The sequence below is a fragment of the Felis catus genome, chromosome F1, assembly GCF_018350175.1.
Source record: "Felis catus isolate Fca126 chromosome F1, F.catus_Fca126_mat1.0, whole genome shotgun sequence".
In the NCBI taxonomy this organism is placed as follows: Eukaryota; Metazoa; Chordata; class Mammalia; order Carnivora; family Felidae; genus Felis; species Felis catus.
In genome coordinates this window covers 9067233-9085096 of record NC_058384.1, presented here as the reverse complement: position 1 = coordinate 9085096, position 17864 = coordinate 9067233, and the positions used below count along the sequence as shown (strand labels likewise).

The window sequence follows — 17864 nt, the reverse complement described above, 5'->3', positions numbered from 1 at the left end:
AAATTAACCTCTTTGGTTTGAATTCCTATGGCCCTAGGGGTAAACTTTTTAGGAAAGTTTAACAAAATTCTATTTGGCCACATTAAAGTTTTCCAAATGTATTGAGGAGGTAAATAAGTTGAAGAATAGTTGGAAACAGCATATTTTAGCAGTTAAGAGAATTTCAGATGCTCACAGATAACTTAAAAGCTTTCATTTAAAAAGTTATTCTAGTTGTGGATATTAATGTATTCTTAAATCCATGTGTTGTTTTTAGGGCAGAAGCCCTTTTAATTCCATATTGAGTTGGTACATGGGTTTATTTCCTATAGCCTTTGATTATTTTTTAATGTTTTCATTTTACAAAGGTGAAATAAAAGAACCATTGTACAGAGTACTAAAGTAAGAACTTAAAGATAGGTAATGATGACATTAGGGACTAATTAGAGAATAAGACAGAAAGGTAATTGTTATTTTAATATCATGGATAAATGGCTGGATGGCTGAACAGATGGATGGGCAGACAAGCAGATGGATGGATGGGGCATTATTGGAAGTCACACATACCCATTCAGGAAAAAATACAAATCCAAGTAAGTGAAAATGATGTTATTACGAAGAAAGCTTAAATTGGCTCCTATGTTTTAAAGCTCCCTACTTCATCTATTGTTAATGAAGAAAAAGACAAAGGACTCACAGAATACTTTACCACTGGTTATGGTCTCTTATTGTGTCTCAAACATTCACCTGAGATTCAAGGACCATGCACAACCTCGTAGCTTAAGAAAGGTGAGAACATGACCATCAGAAAGCTGGTGGACCATGTAAAAAAGAAAAAAATATATGCTGACTCCTATAAAGTATATATTTTACCATTTGTGAGTAGTTATTAAAAACAGATTTCCTAATGATGCTGATCAAATAAAAGTTAAGAATTAAGTGTTCACACCCAAATTCTTAATTATTAATGGCCATTTCCTATTTTCCACCTGAGGGTTTAAAGAATTCCCTAATAGGAATAATGGAGTTCATAAACATTGAGAACAAGTATTATAACAGATATAGTTTTATTTATAATTTTATAGTCCAGAGCTATAATCCCTTTTCTACAATTTGGAGATCCAAAACACCTCTGAAACCAAACATTTTTTTTCATAAGTTTGTGACAAACTCAACTTATATGAGACTATTTATATATAGTCTTTATTCATCCCGTTTAGTATGAATGTTCATATGTTTACTACAGAAATATTAACATGTTTGATTACTCCATGCTATATCTGATCCAACCGGATAGTGTTTTATACCATATTTCTGTCTGAAATTAGAAAGGTTCTGAATTCTGTAATCCATCTAGCCTGAGGGGGATCGGGTAAAGGATTACAAAATGAACAGATATCTGGCTGACTGGCTGTATTCACTGGCCCTAATTCTACTCTTTCTAGAACCACACAAATAAATCCAATCCCTTGTCTATGTAATTGTCCTCAAATATTTAAGGTTTCTAGGAAGATTCTGACACAATTAATATTCCTGGTTCTTTTAACTGTTCTAGAATCTCTTTGGACTTTTCTGACTCATCCATCCATCCATCCATCCATCCATCCATCCATTCATGCATTCATATAGCTTCCCATCCAGCCTAGGCCACATCATCTGTTATTCCAGCTGTGCCCTTACTGGCACCGTGATTTACACAACTGATTTAATTTCTTAATACTTCCAGTATTAGCAAGGCCATACCCTTCACCTTCTGTGCTCTAGAATAAATTTCCTAGTTGGACTATTTAAAGCTCAGTTTTCTCCAACCTAAGGTAGACTCTCTAAGGAATGGAGATTCTGAGATAAATCCTGGGAAACATGAAGGAGATGAGAAGTCAAGAATGCTTTTATCTAACTTTAAAAAAAAATATTTACTTTGAGAAAGAGAGAAAGCACAGGTGAAGGAGGGGCAAGGAGAGAGGGAGAGAGAGAATCCCAAGCAGGCTCTGCGCTGTCAGCGCAGAGCCCAATGCGGGGCTTGAACTCACAAACTGTGAGATCATGACCTGTCCCAAAATCAGGAGTTGGCCACCCAACCAAATGAGCCACTCAGGCACCCCTCAACTTTTAATTTGCCTTTATAATTGTTCCCTGGGGTGCCACCTTCTACTTTCTCCCATCTCTGAACACTGGTTTTGCATTCTTCACTGTGAACTTATGACTTGTCCACATACCTTACTGAGGTCATCCCACAAGTATTTATTAAGTGACTACTATTATGCCAGGCACTGGAGTTGTAAATAAAACCAAATCCTGGCCTTCTGAAGCTAAATTAATACACAACAGGACTGGTACAGGCTCAGATGAAAAATAAAGTAGGGCAAAGCAAAAAGCGAGTTGTAGGAGGTGGTTGTCTGACTATAAGCAGGGACTTGAGAGGGAAGTGAGGGAAATCTGGAGACAGAACATTCCAGACAAGAGGAACGGTAAGTACAGAGCCTCAGGAATGAACACGTTTAGGGAGGAGGCTGAAGTTGCTGAAACAGCAAGGAGAGATAGGTGAAAGGTGGGTGCAGAGAGAGAGTGCCTCACAGTCGGAGTACAGAAGGGGCGTCAAGAAGGAGAGCTTATGAGAAGAACCATGTAAAATGCTACTGGTGTTCACTTGAGGGAGGTGAGAACAAAGAAGTGACCTTGGAATTGGAATTGAAAGGAAATGATAGCATCCACAAGAGCTGTCTCTTGCCAGTAGCCGGGGACAGACGTCTGAAGAGATGGGAGCACAAAGAGTGGAAATCGGGTCCACAGGAGTTTGCATAGAAAGAATCAAAAAGGAAAGAATATCCAGCTGGAGAGGAAGGTGAATTATGGGTTTTTTCTTTTTTGTTTTGTTTTATGATGATGGGATAAACAGCATATTTCTAGCCAGATAGGAATAATCCAGGAGAGGAAATATCATGACCCTTATTCTCCTTTATTATGTATGTTTCCTTGATCCCATTCCTGCCTTGTATCTCCCACATCTTTCCTTTAATTAAGCTGAGCTTCCTCTTGCATAATCCTAAAGCATCATGATATAAATAGCTTTGTTGTACTCTTTTATGAGTTTTACAGGGAGGAAATGTGATAAACTCTCTATAAACTAATTTCCATGCCTAATAGCCCTTGAATTCCTCCCTGCAACCCCCCAAAAAAGTCTTTAAAAAATAGGATCCAAGTTATTCATACATGTCATCTTTTGCTAGAGAAGTGTCAAAACAAAAGCCATAGTGTACGTACCAACAGCTTAAGTTTATCTCTCACTAGCTATAATCAAAAATGTTTCTGAACCACATGCAAAAAAAAAATCACTGACATTAAGAAAATATCTTAGCATGTGGAAACAGTAAAATGATATTCACGTGAAAAATGTCAAATGTAGTAAACAACATTTTCTCCTATAATAAAAGATTAATTTTGCTGTCACATGCGATTTTGTAATAGTTTTGGCCATCATGTATGACAGAATTTTGTTTTATTTGCTATCATAAATTTGTAGAACAAGGGATTGTCATTTGACCATTTCATTGAGGAGATTAAAAATCTTCAATATATACAAAAAGAAGATGGTCCTTCTTATGGGACTTAGATAAAGGGCACATCAGCTGAACTACTTCTGTAAATTCCATGTGAGTCTACCTCTAACACAGAATTAAAATAGCCTCTACTTCATGATCCATGAGAAAAACAAACCTCTTTTTTTTTTCTCTAGGTCAGAGATTTTAAATTAGTGATGAAAAATATGTGATCAGGAGTTTAAAAATCCTGTATTTTAAAAAGTTCTAAATAGTGACTTCCACATTTCTCACATTTTTTTTCTGATACCATGTTAAATTCCTTGTGGCATAACATGAAAAAAGGATACTGTTGGTTTGACAGAATTTCGTTTGAGTCACTTCATTTACACAGTTGGAATGTGACTCTTGCTGTTGATGCCATGAGGTAACTGTAGTCTCCTTCAGCAGCACAGAACGTTAGCATTTCCGATGCTTACCCAAGACTCTAGCCACCTATTGGTATTCAGTTCCAGACCACTTCAATGTGCTACAATTAAGAAAATAGGCTGGCTGTCCTGAATTTTACAGACTTGTATCTCTGTATCAGATGAGATCACCAACGAGCACCAGGACGTTCTTGAAGTGTGTGTTGACTTCCCTGTCTTTGGAGATGCCTTCGCTGGGTTACAGTTTAACATTTAATCTCCAATTATTTTGAGGATTTGTATTTTAAAAAAACATTGGAAAAGTTTCTCTTTCTTCTGTATTTTTAGATTTGTACTGATTACAATTCGCATATCTTATTCAGAGGACCACATAAAAAATTCTCCAAAAAATTAGGATCAAGAAAATGTGGTGGTAGTTTTGCTTTATCCAGACAATCTTACGTGCTTTCCTTTTTCAAAGATGAACGCTTATAGCCCATTGTGTTTCCATTAATGCTTTTCCTTGAATAAAGTTCAAAACTTGTCCATTTGTAGTGCTTCTCCCCAGTATCTGGTAAAACACATGTGTCCATTTTTGTAAATAGTTTCTCTTCTCAAAAATCACTTTAAACTGCCACATTTTATATGTTCAGAGTTTTAAAAGATTCAGTCTGAAGGATCAAATACTTCTAAATAAATAAAAATTAAATAATACAAATTAATATAGTGAATGGAAATATATATAAATATGTGATAAATATATAAATGGAAATAAATAGAAAGAGGAAGGTATAAATGGTTGTATATTTCATTTTCCCCATGTGTCTGTGTAGTGAAAGACAATGTAGTTCAGTGGCTACAACTAGAACTCTGGAGGTGGATTTTTGTGTTTGTCTAGATTTGAACCACAGATCTGCCACAACTTGGTATATGACCCCGAGCAAATAATTTGACTACTTTAAGTTTCAGTTTCCTCATTGTAGAAGTTGAGTAACTATAGTAACTACCCATGGGATTATATTACAAGATTTAGAGGAGATAATATCTCCTTAGCCCATTGCCTGGCATCTAACAAGTCCTTAGTAAGTGTTAGATGCTACAGTGATGAGCCAGGTGCTGTGCTGGGCATGGGATAATGGGAGTGGAAAGACGTTCTGTTCTCTGCCTTCAAGGAGCTTATATCATAGTGTCTTTTAAGATGCTCATTCTGTGGAAGCTCTCTAAAGGGAAAAAGATATTGAACTTGGGAAATAAAATGAAGATCATCTATCCCAATTCACTTCCCATTATAGGAATACCATTTTTACAGTACTAATAAGTAGACATTAAGCTCATGATTTTGTACCCTTTCTAGGGAGAATGATATGGAGAGAGTACAGACTCTGAAGTTGACCAGGTCACTCATTCCATTGTTATATGACCTCAAGAACCTCTCTGAATCCCATGCTCCTCCTTTCTAGAATAGCATAATTACATTTCTCATGCTTGGTTGCCAGATGGTTGGATGAGGTGGTCACATGGAGCACTCACTGTGTCTGAAACATTACTGGCTTACTGTTCACTTTCCTCAAATAAAAAAAACATCTCCATTATTTTTTGGCATCTGTGATTGTTAGGACAGTTTTCTCCATTCTCAGATTAACCTGTCTCATATAAATTTTGCCAGTTAATTGTGCTCGATCCTCTTCAATGGGATGCTTTTTAAAGCAAGAACGTAACCAGATGTAGTGACACCCTGTTATGTTTTTTTAGTATGTTTGACCATCATAAACTCATCTAAGTGTCCTCTCACCTATCATTTCACTTTCCAGTCTGCAGACATCCCATTAGAGATTCTTCAAATGCTTTGTTGAAAAGAAGATGTATTACATCTATGTCATTTATCTTTTCCACTAACCTAGGAGCTAATAAGAGAGTAGTTTGACATGATTTCATGTTAAATCCTACAGGCTTCTAATGATTCATATAGTGTATATAAACTTAGTTTTTCTATAAGATAGAAGAAAGTGAATATGATACACTAAATTCTTTCATAAATTTTATGTGTACTCACAACTAAATTGTTATTTATGGATGGAATTATAGTAGTAAATCAGTAAACTCAAAGATCAAGTCAGATAGAATCCTGCATAGTTTGCTCAGTATGTGAATTGGACATCCAGACTCATTGCTTAAGAGTTCACTGGAAGAAGAAGGCAAAAAAAGATATTTAAATCAAAGTCCCAGTTATTGGTCAAAATTTATCCCCATGCATTTTTTAGCTTACTCTTAGTTTCTCTGTTCATCATCATTTATTCAGTTATTTTTCAAATGTCTAATGAATACTCACCTGTGTGAGCTTTATTATTATTCCTGGGAATGTAAAAATGAATGTGCATGATCCCCAATCTCAAGGAACTTAGTATTCAACAAGGAAAAAGACAGATACATAAATGTAGCTGTAAGTCTTTAAAATACGCCTTCCTAGAGGGTCCTATATACTTTCTATAGGATGGTATTTTTGAGCTTAAGTTGAGGGACCCTTGGAAGGAAAAGAAAGAGAATGGGTAGTCCCATAGAAACTGATCTAGCAAAGATCTCCTACAGGGATGATTAGTGGTTATGCATAGTTGGAGCCCAGGGAACATTGTGGAAACTAAGGAGAAATTAGGTTACTTGTAAATGGCCTTGAATACCTCACTAGGAAACTTAGTATTTTCTTGGCAAATGAATAAGTGGCTCAGATGTGATTCCCATGTTTGGGGAATTTGTGAAAGATGGATTAGAACAGTGTAAAAGCCATTCTGGAGGGTGTGGCAGTGGTCTAGTGGCATTAAGGAGGAGCCTTGAAAACAATCAGAAATAGTGGAATTTAGGTTGGGACAGATTTAAACATCATTACTAAGGAATCATTGATAACGGAACTTGTTACCATTTACATACGCATGGAGGGTTGGTGAAGGGGGAAAGAAAGAATTCAGTGGATGAATGGTTATGGATGGTTATGTTCTTTTTTTTAATTTAATTTTAATCCAATTAATAAAACATTAATTTTTTAATGTTTGTTTATTTGTTGGGGAAGAGGGGTAGAGAGAAAGAAAATCTCAACCAGGCTCCGCACTGTCAGTGCAGAGCCCTAAACAGGGCTCAAACTCGTGAACTGTGAGATCATGACCTGAGCTAAAATCAAGAATCGGACGATAAACTGATCTACTATCCAGATAGGTGCCCTGGATGGTTATGTCCTTAACCAAGGCCTGGGTGGGAAAGGAAAGAAGAATGTCCACTGGGATCTGGAGCTCAGGGGAAAGATTGGAACTAGAGGTGTGGATCTGAAAGTCTTCAGCATAGTTGGAATTATCACGTAGGGATTGCCTGTAGACACCACAGGGTCAACATTAGACCCTGGATGGTGGGGGGTGGGGGGAGGGAGTTTAATAAGCAGTAGAAGAGACTGAGCAAGCATGTCCAGAAAAACAGTTGGAAACCATTTGAGGTGCAAATGCAATGTTTCTCTGAAAAGCTGGATACTGTCAGTGATGAAATTCAGAAATTCACATGTTCTCGAGAAAACTGAAGTCCTTTTTACTTGAGGGTAATACGTGACATTTTTGGTTGATTGTTCCCATTGTGTCCCTAGGGGTTTTGTGATGTTTTTGTGTGTGTATTTTAAATCGTTAAGGTCAAAGGGAGGGAAGATAGAGCCAGGAGTAACCTCCCCCCCAGATCACCTTTAATTCCACAAGGCGTCTAACACCTACTTCCATCTTTACCTGGAGAGAGACACCAATAACTTTAAAGCCAGCACTCCTAACCAGCCTTTGTCTAGAATCTCTCACGGCCCCTCTTCTCTGTGTGTTTATATGTGGGTCTTTTTTTTTCCTTTTTCTCTTAGAAAATTGTAAATTTTGTAGTCAGGCACAATGGTGTCGCGTTTCAGTGAAGTACATTGTGAACTGGTAGTAACGATAATGATGTCTACTCTTAGCTGCTGCTTCTCTGTATTGGGATCTCCAGCGTGTGACATGCCCGTGCTGGGCTACACTTAAATCTCTCACAGGCTGTAGACTCCAGCAAGGAATCCGGCTGCTCACAGCAAGCCTCATTGGAGCCAGCAGGAAGTGAATCTGTCTGCCACAGATACTTCTTTAAACCAAATTATTAATGTTTAGTGGCAGAAAAGTGACTCCCTTTCTCCTTCCCCTGAATGATGAGAGCATATCTGTTTTCTTGATAAGATTGTGGCCAGCGTGGCCTTTGCTCTAGAAGGTAGATAAAATGATTCTGCCTGCAGGCTACAGGGATGTCTGGTTTCTTTTCTCTGTTTCTGTGCCGAGTGTATCTCCCTTATTCATCTCGCAAACTGTCTTTAAACTTAATCACACTGAACTTTTTGTATATGTTTGCCTCACAATAAATGAGTCTGGGGCTGGGAGGAGTGGGGGAAGTGCAGATAAAAATACGTCTTTATTAGGAGAGAAATAAGAAACCACTCTCTCTGTTTAGAAAAACCCTTAGGTTAAATGTGCCCAGTTATAATAAGGGAAAAATTTGAGAAAGTTTCCATTTGTTCTGAAAAATACCAAAATAAAAATAATTGGAATGCAAATTAGTTTCAGCAAATTCTGTGTGATAAAAAATATTTTTCCTATTTTCATTCTCCTGGGCTCAAATTGTCTGTGCTTCATAATTTCTGAATCCATAACTGCTTCAAACCAAAGGAAGTTGTTACAACTTAGGATATTTGCATATAAGAAATTGAAAAAACCTATAGATGTATTAAAGTCTATTATTTTTTAGGTTACATTTACAGCTTTATTTTTTAGAAAATAAATGTAATATAAAAGTTTTTTAAAGCAAATTTACATTTAAGCTTTAATACCTGAAAGTGTTTTCTTTTTCTCTGGTCACTTGGCCCTGGACTGCAAAAACAGTCTCATCGGAGAGATAATCTCACAGTCCTATTCCTCACAAAATGATTCCCTCCCTACCCTGAGGTAGGCCTACAAAACCTGTCCTTACCAATTAATGGTGTCACCCATCTGTACCTTGATAAGCTTGAATTTCAGGTTTTATACTCATTCCAAATTGCTTTCCATCTTTGAGGACAACCTGCTGAGGAAGCGTGCTGGGTGGTACAATATGACGAGAGGCGGGCAGCGTCTTAGAATCTCAGAGTCTTAGACCCTTAGAGCCCTAAAGCCCTGCCTATCTGGAAGTCCGACTTCTGGCCTTGCCAGCCTTCCAGACTCTACAGCTGGGAGCCCTGAAGTATGTGGGAGGTGGGGAGAAGGCCTGTGGTGTACAATTACTGCCTCCAGGTCCGGGAACTCCCTTGGTTTAGCTAGCCTTGAACTCGGTGTTCTAATTTGAAGCCCATTTAAAGTAGCTTGGTGATCTGGTTGTCCCGTCTGGAGAAGATAGAAATTATCGAAGAAGGTAGAGTCTCTACTCGAGGCAGGCGTGCTGGTGCCAGTGAGAAGTGCTCACAACCTGCTAACTTAGAAAGAGAAAGCTTAACGTGGACCCAAAGGAAATACAGCAAAGTACAAGTGTTAGGTCCATGCAGGGGTGAGCTGCCACATGGGTACATATTTTAGGAGGCCTTGAGGGTGGCCCTGTATCAGCACATTACAACAGTGATGAAGGCAGTGACGAACACGGGCCATCGAGTAAAAGTTAAATTGTGCCTCCGTTTATCGAAGAGAAAAGTTTGATTTTTTTCAGAAAGGCTTTATTCAAAATTGGTTATACAAAGTTGGCCCTTGAAGGGAGCAAGTCTCCATCTTTTGGGAATCGCATATTGATTCGTGTCACTTTCTTTTTTATTTTTTTTTTTAATTTTTTTTTTCAACGTTTATTTATTTTTGGGACAGAGAGAGACAGAGCATGACGGGGGAGGGGCAGAGAGAGAGGGAGACACAGAATCGGAAACAGGCTCCAGGCTCTGAGCCATCAGCCCAGAGCCCGACGCGGGGCTCGAACTCACGGACCGCGAGATCGTGACCTGGCTGAAGTCGGACGCTTAACCGACTGCGCCACCCAGGCGCCCCTTGTGTCACTCTTTCTAATTGTTGCCTGAACGAAACCTTGCTTAGAACAAAAATTATTTTGTTCAAATTGGTCCCCTACTCTATTTGCCAAACCTGATTCCATATATGCCATTTGGTTATTTCCTATAATCAAATTCTCCCTCTAAAAAAATGCCTCATGTTATGATTACTTTTGACCTTTCATTTAAGGGATAAATATGTACTTTCAATATTTATTCAGCCTAGTTTTGTTTCTTAAGTTCTGCAGACAATAAAGGCTATTAACAGCGAAATATTAGCACAAACTTCAAATTCTACAGCCATTATATACCACTCAGTATCCTTCTCTTCGGTCTAAAAGGCAATGCTACATTTCCTGTTTTCTAGTCTCTGCTTTCTGTGTTGTTTTTCCCAGATCACTAGAGGTGATGAGTGGAAGAGTTTTCATTATCATATGATTTGTTTTTGCTCATATTTTCTTTCTGTAATCTAGATTGCAGATTAGAAGTTGCAAGTGTTAAATGAGCCTATCACAGATGTCATCTGAAATTTTTGACTTCCCTTTTTAGTTCTCTAATAGGGTGAAATCTTGATTAACAAATGCCCTGGCAGTCCCCTTTGTGTGACTGCAACCAGACTCAAAAGAACATGGCTTCATGAATCATGCAAGGTCGGCACACCATCCCAGTCCTCACCCTAATCAGAGTTTAAACTCAAGTGCAGGCAACACTGGAAAGCTACGGGCTATCTTCTTTGGCCTACCCATGGTTTCCTCTCTCTCCTTTCTCTTTTTATAAATGACGAATCGTCCCTGTTTTTGCTCCCCATCTCCTTTCCAAACAGGACATAGTGGTCGTCTTTATTTCTTGTTTGAAATGTTATCACCACCAGGCTTTTTCACTTAAAGCCTGTGATGTCTAGTTGTGAGATAAACATCTTTTTCCTTCTCCATTTAAGAAATTTTCGGCATGATTGAATGAGGGGTGAGGCAGGAGGGAAAGAGGGTGGAACACGTACAAGTAGTTACTCAATAGGCCTAACTTGGATGAGCCAGCCGACGAGCCCGCCACACTCGCCCAGATGGAGACCAAACGGGAGACGCTCATAAGGACAGCTGCCTCAGCCCTCTCTCTCCTTCCCGGCTTCTCCCTTGTTATGTTTCTCATTTCTGCCAACTCTGGCACTGTATCTCACCTCCAGGGACACATTCTTTTTTCCTGCCTAAAGTGTGGAAAAAATGTCTTGTTGTCAGAGTTTTGTTGAAATAAAATTGGCATTTGGAAGAAGCCACATTTGCTGGGAAGCTTAGGAGGGGTGCAGCTCCACAAAGTGCTGAAGCGAGCAAGTTCTCGGGGTATGGGCTGGGACCCAGTGTGCACTGGGAAGAGAGAGGGGTGAGGAAGCACAGTGGCTAGGGGCTCAGGGCGGCTGCCCAGTCCGGGTTTCAGGGGAATACCTTGGTGCCAGGGTGCGGTTTCTCAGTGTTGCCCACTGGCCGTGTTCATCACATTCTGGGGTGCTGCTTAGATTCCCACCCATTACAGGGCTTGCACCAGAGGGAGGAGGGCCGAGAGAGCAGCATTTTAACATCTGTTCCACGCTTGTGCCCTTAAATCTGAATAGCAACTACTTAAGGTTCTGGTGCTTAGGGTCTCAGGTCCCCAAATCGTTTATTTGTGCCTATCTACAGGTGCCTAGGATGCAGTGACTGACTCACCTGAGCCATGCACGTCAGAAACGGGAACGTAAGGCAGACGCCAGTTCAATCATTGGCTTCTAAGGGTGTAGGGATCCCATGACAGCCCAGGAGGGAAGTGTGTATGTTCTCTAATCTCACTGTGGTATTCCTTGTCTCACTCTGTCTTTACACATATTATTCTTTCATCTTCTGTCCCATTTCCCCTTCTGGGAAAAGTACGAGCAGTTAAGATTTCTCTTTGAATCAAGGCTCAGCTGTCAAGCTGTTCCAGAAAGATTCCCACAATCCCTACCCTCCTCCTGGACATGGCTGAACCTCTACAATCCTAGGTGGTGGTGCTTAATGCACACACGTAATTTACTTACGCGGGTAGCTCTCCAATTAGACAGTGAATGTAATTGTCCTCATAAAACTGAGCCAAGCCTAGTGCGTGGCCTGGAGTCACTGCTCCATAAATGGTCGTCAAATGAAGGAGCGAGCTAAATCTTGTGAGGGTTCCTTGACGCACATTGTAATTTTCGTCATCTCTGCTGTAAGGAATGGCTGAATTTGTTTTTGAGTAAAATTAAATATGTTTGTATTAGATTTGTCTTCCCGTGATCCTTAGAAAAATGTGTTGTAAAGGCAAAATAGGGACACTGGGGTGGTTCAGTCCAACTTCGGCTCAGGTCACGATCTCACAGTTCCTGAGTTTAAGCCCCACATCGGGCTCTGTGCTGACAGCTTAGAGCCTAGAGCGGGCTTCAGATTCTGTGTCTCCCTCCCTTGCTGCCCCTCCCCTGTTCATGCTCTGTCTCTCTATCTCTCTCAAAAATAAAGAAACATTAGAAAAATTTTAAAGCAAAATAAATATGATAGTGAGAACATAAAAATGCTTTGGTGATCTAAATTTTCGTGAAGTACTTTATTTTTTTTTAAATAAATGTCACGAAATAGTTTAAAGAGCTCCCAGTAACTTTAAGAGGGGATCCGCTGGATTTTGGCAAAGTGCTTACAAAAAAAGATTTTTTAATTCCCCGTCCAAATAGTTACACTTAAATTTACTGGTAGCTATTTCAGAGGAAGATGGGAACTCCTGCAATCCTTTGTTATAAAGAAAATGTTTTTGTCTTCAAATGTTTGGAGGAAGGATTAAAGGCAATTTATGGCTCGGACAAAACGTAATAAAAAGGAGTTGCAATGGAGCATATTCTAAATTGTTGTCATTTTCTGGAATTACTAATAAGATCAACTCAGGCATTTTATGTCCAAAAGGAATTACTTTCATTCGTCACGCTTTAATGTAAACTCTAGTACCAATCTCAGAGCTACTATGCTGGATCATTTGCTGCCTTCACTGTTTCAAAACAGGTATTCATTCAGTTATGTGACAGAGGAATTCTACCATTAGATCTTTTACCACAGGGCTCAAGAAATATATTTGTAATTCGTTTCTTTCAGGAACTAAGCTCGAAGATCTGAATTTTAAAAATCTTTTATTAAGATAAGTCACAGCCTTTTAAGTTTTTCCAGAAATGCTCCACTCTCAATCTCCAAGGGTATTATGATGATAAAAAATAAATTAACCTGATAGGCTACTTTTCCTACTTATGGAACCCCTTTTTATTAGTATAATCCCAGTTTAAAAATTTCTTACTATTTGTTTAATTAAAACAATCACATATACTTTTTATAGCATTTTACAGTTTATAAGGAACATTTTAAATAAAATATTTTTGATCTTTGTAACAACTCTGTAGTAATAATAGTAATACTATTAAATAGTATTAAGCCTTTTTACTATTTGAGGGAATACAAGAGTTGATAGTATGAGGACATTACCCGGTATCAAATAGCAGATCCAGAACTTAATGGAGAACTTACCTCTGAATAACATCCTTTCTTAACTATACCTCTAGTAAATTTGGTGCTGTTTTCCTTGGAACGTGTTTTTAAAAATAACTCCTAGAAGTGTCAAAATATTATTATTGTGCACTCTATTTTCTGTTTTCAAATAAATGGTTGGTTCTGTTGCTTGATGAAGTATTCACTGCAAATGGCTTTCAGAGATGGGTAAGTGTGATGTGGAAATTGAATCTAAAATAATTTTAAATAGGCATATGAATTTTTATATGATATTATTGATTGATTGATTTTAATGCTTCAGATTTATGTAATAGAGCCAATCTCAGTACCCTTAGCTGAAAATGAGGGATATTTCCTTAATTTGTTCTACAAAAGACTCCTTTAATGTAGGATGAAATGTAGATATAAAAATTTTCGTGTGTTTGACCCCCTTTGATTCCAGGGTGAGAACCCGTGAATGAGTTAGCCTCTAGTTCAATGTTTTTGAATCAAATGTCAGATAATGTTCTTGTGTACGTGATATTTTCTCCAATGATTCAAATCCTTAATGAGTTGCTACTTGCTCACCTACCATAAGGTGAATTCCAGTGACCTATGTAGGACTCTGTTTAAATACATGTGTTTTCTCTCCACCCAGAGTAAAAGAAGCCGAAGAGGTGTGTAGGCAGAAAAAGGGAAAATCACTTTATAAAATAAAACCAAGACATGACTCTGGAATTGTAAGTATTTAACTCTCCCCTTTTTTAACTTGTGATTTTCTTTGGCTTTTAAACATAATTTCCGCAACATATTCAAACTCACATAATGACACTTTAATTATTTTCCTCTTAACTATGAATGGATGCTATGCTCTGACTTGAAAAATCTCCTTTTCTGTATGCTTTTGATCAGGCTCAAAGGCTAAGAGAATCTCAGTATCGACATTCAGAGCTTAAGATTTAAGACAAATCTCCTAAAGGAATGCATCTACCTGCGTGTGTGTGTGTTGGTGAGGTTTGGGGAGCAGTTTTTCACTTTCCCATTACACACGTATCACCAGTACAGGGCCATATTTGAACCCAGAGTGGCTGTTATAATTGGAATTAGCACCATTGGGATCTAAAACACAATGGGAAATGCTGAGTACTAGTAGTATTGCCCTTTGCTCAGACCAGGGGGCTCAGACCCGGCTTATACTCACAAATGGCTCTATAGAGTTGGCTGTGTATCAGCTATAAACTAACAGCCTGACCTCAACAAGCTTATTTAGCGTTCCTACTTACCCACTTTCTTTAAAACACCACTTTTACACCCTGGGAGGCAGGGCTTGGTAAAAATGATGAGTCTTCTGGTGTGCCCTGGAGGCTCAGTAGGTTAAGCGTCTGACTTTGGCTCAAGTTATGATCTCACAATTCGTGAGTTCAAGCCCCACATTGGGCTCTCTGCTGTCAGCACACAGCCCGCTTCAGATCCTCAGTCTCCCTCTCTCTGCCCTCCTCTGCTTACACTCTCAAAAGAAAAAAAAAAAAAAGACAAGTTTCCTTTGTGACACACTGTCAGTGTTTTTTTTAAATGCTTTGAGGTTTTATCACTTGATACCACAAGAGTAAGTAAACGATGCTGTTTTAAGTGAAAAGTTGTTTTAGGCCTTAAAATAGGAAAACTTTGAATTGGATTAGACTAACATAGTGTAAATGGAAAAGATAACGGGGTGCCTGGGTGGCTCAGTCAGTTGAGCATCCCAACTTTGGTTCAAGTCATGATCTCGGGGTTCATGAGTTCAAGCCTTATGTTGGGCTCTGCTGTTAGTGGGGAGCCCATTTGAGATCCTCTGTCCCTCTCTGTCTGTGCCTCCTTCACTCACACACTCTCTCTCTCTCTCTTAAAAATAAATAACATTTAAAAAATGGAAAAGATATCAAAATAACCCAAATTGGAATATGATTAAACCCTACTTAGAAAAAGTTAGGAATTACATCTCCACTTAAAATATATTTTCCCTTTAGTTTCTCCAGATCAAAATTAATATTGTCTAATGACAAGTATTACCTTATGGTTTAGGTTATTTTCTGCCTTTTTGATTTGAGTATAACCTTAAAGGTGCACTGAATGAGAAGGGAAAATCATTAATCAACCTAATCATGCTATCGTAGGGATACAAGAGAATGAACACTCAGTTCAATCTTTATGTATTTGTGCATAGGATGGAGAATGAGAAAGGCGAGCTGGTACTTTTTCACACTGGTGAGAAGCTGAATTTTTAAAGCGCCTTTTTTTTTTTTTTTTGATCTCCAAAATATTTGGTGATTTGGCTGGGGAAAATTCTTACAGATAAAACAGATTTTGCTTATATTTCCTTATATTTCCTTTGCTTATATTTCCTTTCTGGGCTGGTGGATCTTCAACCTTTTCCTAGAGAATGCGATCCAAAGGAAAAGATCTTGTGTGGGCTATTATATACCTCGTGCATTTTTGAAAGTTCTTACTGCTAACTGTAACTTTTCTCTGGTGCATTTATTTTCAGAAAGCAAAGATAAGTATGAAAACCTGAGCGATGAAAAAGCAAAATGAACACGAGTCACTGCAGCCACTTCCACAACATTCAGCTGACCTGAGGGTGGGAAGGAAACCATACCATTTTGTTCATTTTTCCTCTTGACCTCGAGCATAATCTTTGTGTTTTCTAGACAGTTCACCAATTGTTGAATCTTACTGTACATTCATAAAAATGCAAAAGCAGTAGACCAGTGGAGAACTTGACACCTTTTCTTTTTGTAAAGTTTATGGTATAATATTGATAGACCAAAACAGCATGTATAAGAGGCAGTATTTGCGTTAATGCTGAACATGCTAAATGTTAACTTACAATTTACTTTCGTGAGAATATTCCTTATCCCAGCAAAACACTTTCCTTTCTACTGACAACCAGTACTCCATTTCACTGCATTTAGATTTATGGCTAAAATGTTATTTCTAGTGAATTGTTTGTATCGGTTTCATGTCTACATATAAATTTTCTATTTTAAAACTTAAGTACCATTTATATATCATAATCAAGGCTTCCCCAACTCTTGGGTTGCTCTCCATAACTATATATTTGTGAAAGAAGATTATCATTTTTTTACTCAAGTAAAAAATATAGCAAAAGGAAAGCCCTTTCCTATAAGTCATTTAATATAGGCAGAAATCAGAGTATTAAGTTTAATGAGGGTTTTTATCAGCCTGTGTTCTTTGAGACCGTACATAAAACTAATCTTCAGCTAAAGTAAATTAAAGTTGTGCCTCTCTATAATGTTACCATTGGCCTTCACAAAGAAAATATGACTCAATATGTTGAAGGAATTTAAATAAATGATGTTCATAAAATTGCCAAACATGACTAATTGTTGGCAAAAAAAAAAAAGTAAGTTTTCAGGTGGATTGGCATCTGTTAATTCACGTAACCTGCCTGAGTGTTTTTACACGATTAGAATCATCTCTATGTGTTACAGCAGGTGATTAAAAGCTATAAAATGAGTATGTAATGATTTGTTACCTGAAGGAGCCTAGGAAAGGATTTTATTTTATTTCAAGGGGGAAGAAGAGTAAATCTCCCACTCTTTGTGAGAGTATTTTAAAGTCAGCTCAAGATACATTGTGATGGCTTTGTCTAATATTAATAGGTGGGTTTTTTTTTCTAATTCTTTTAATGATATTTGTTGGGGCTTATCGATGTTGATAAAGGGGAGAATTTCTTGCTATCAGAAACTAATTATGGAAAGACTTAAAAAAGAAAATGTCCTGAATCACAACTATGTTTGCCTTTATGTAAAGTATGGTCTTTTACCTTTTAGTTTATAGTTTAAGTGCAAAGAAACAGTAGTGGATTTGGTTTGTTTTCTAGTCTTCCTGTCTCCTTCAGTCCCTCCAATGTGTATATTACCATTCTTCACTGTAATAATAGGGCATTTAACAAAGATCGCTATGTGCAATACTGTATTTAGTGTTTCTATTTCAATTTTTCTAGGATGTTAATTTATATGAAAATAAAATGAATAATAGAAGCGTTCTGTGCCTATTGTGTGTATATTGCCTAAGGATGCTTCCAAAATACCGTCATCATATTCAACATTGGGAGAAAATAAGTTACACTCTGAAGATTTTTTACAAGTTCTGATTTCAGGTTTAACAATTGTTAGCAGGTAAGTGTTAAAAAAAATTGAATCCTTCTTATACAATCTTAAGGAAGAAGGATTTTCCACTTATGAATTGAAAGGTGTTAATATTTGAGAAATCCTTTTTCCAAAAGTCAAAAGTTAGATGCAAAAATTCCCTTGGTACAGATTAAGTGGTGAAGGACTATTGGAAGATGATAAGGTCGAGGGGAAAATGATGGTGAAGATGGGATGGATATAGATGAGGAAATGGA

General features: G+C 37.9%; 1 protein-coding gene across 1 annotated transcript in view; it reads left to right on the top strand.

Annotated features, from left to right (window-relative positions):
- The window catches only part of FMN2 (formin 2), a 492613-nt gene extending 475111 nt beyond the window's left edge, over nucleotides 1–17502 (top strand). The window contains exons 22-23 of the mRNA XM_045048716.1: nucleotides 14115–14196; nucleotides 15981–17502. Of these exons, the coding sequence (XP_044904651.1) occupies nucleotides 14115–14196; nucleotides 15981–16007 (109 nt within the window). The 3' untranslated portion in view covers nucleotides 16008–17502. The remainder of the gene's footprint in view (nucleotides 1–14114; nucleotides 14197–15980) is intronic.
- Nucleotides 17503–17864: the final 362 nt, after the last annotated feature.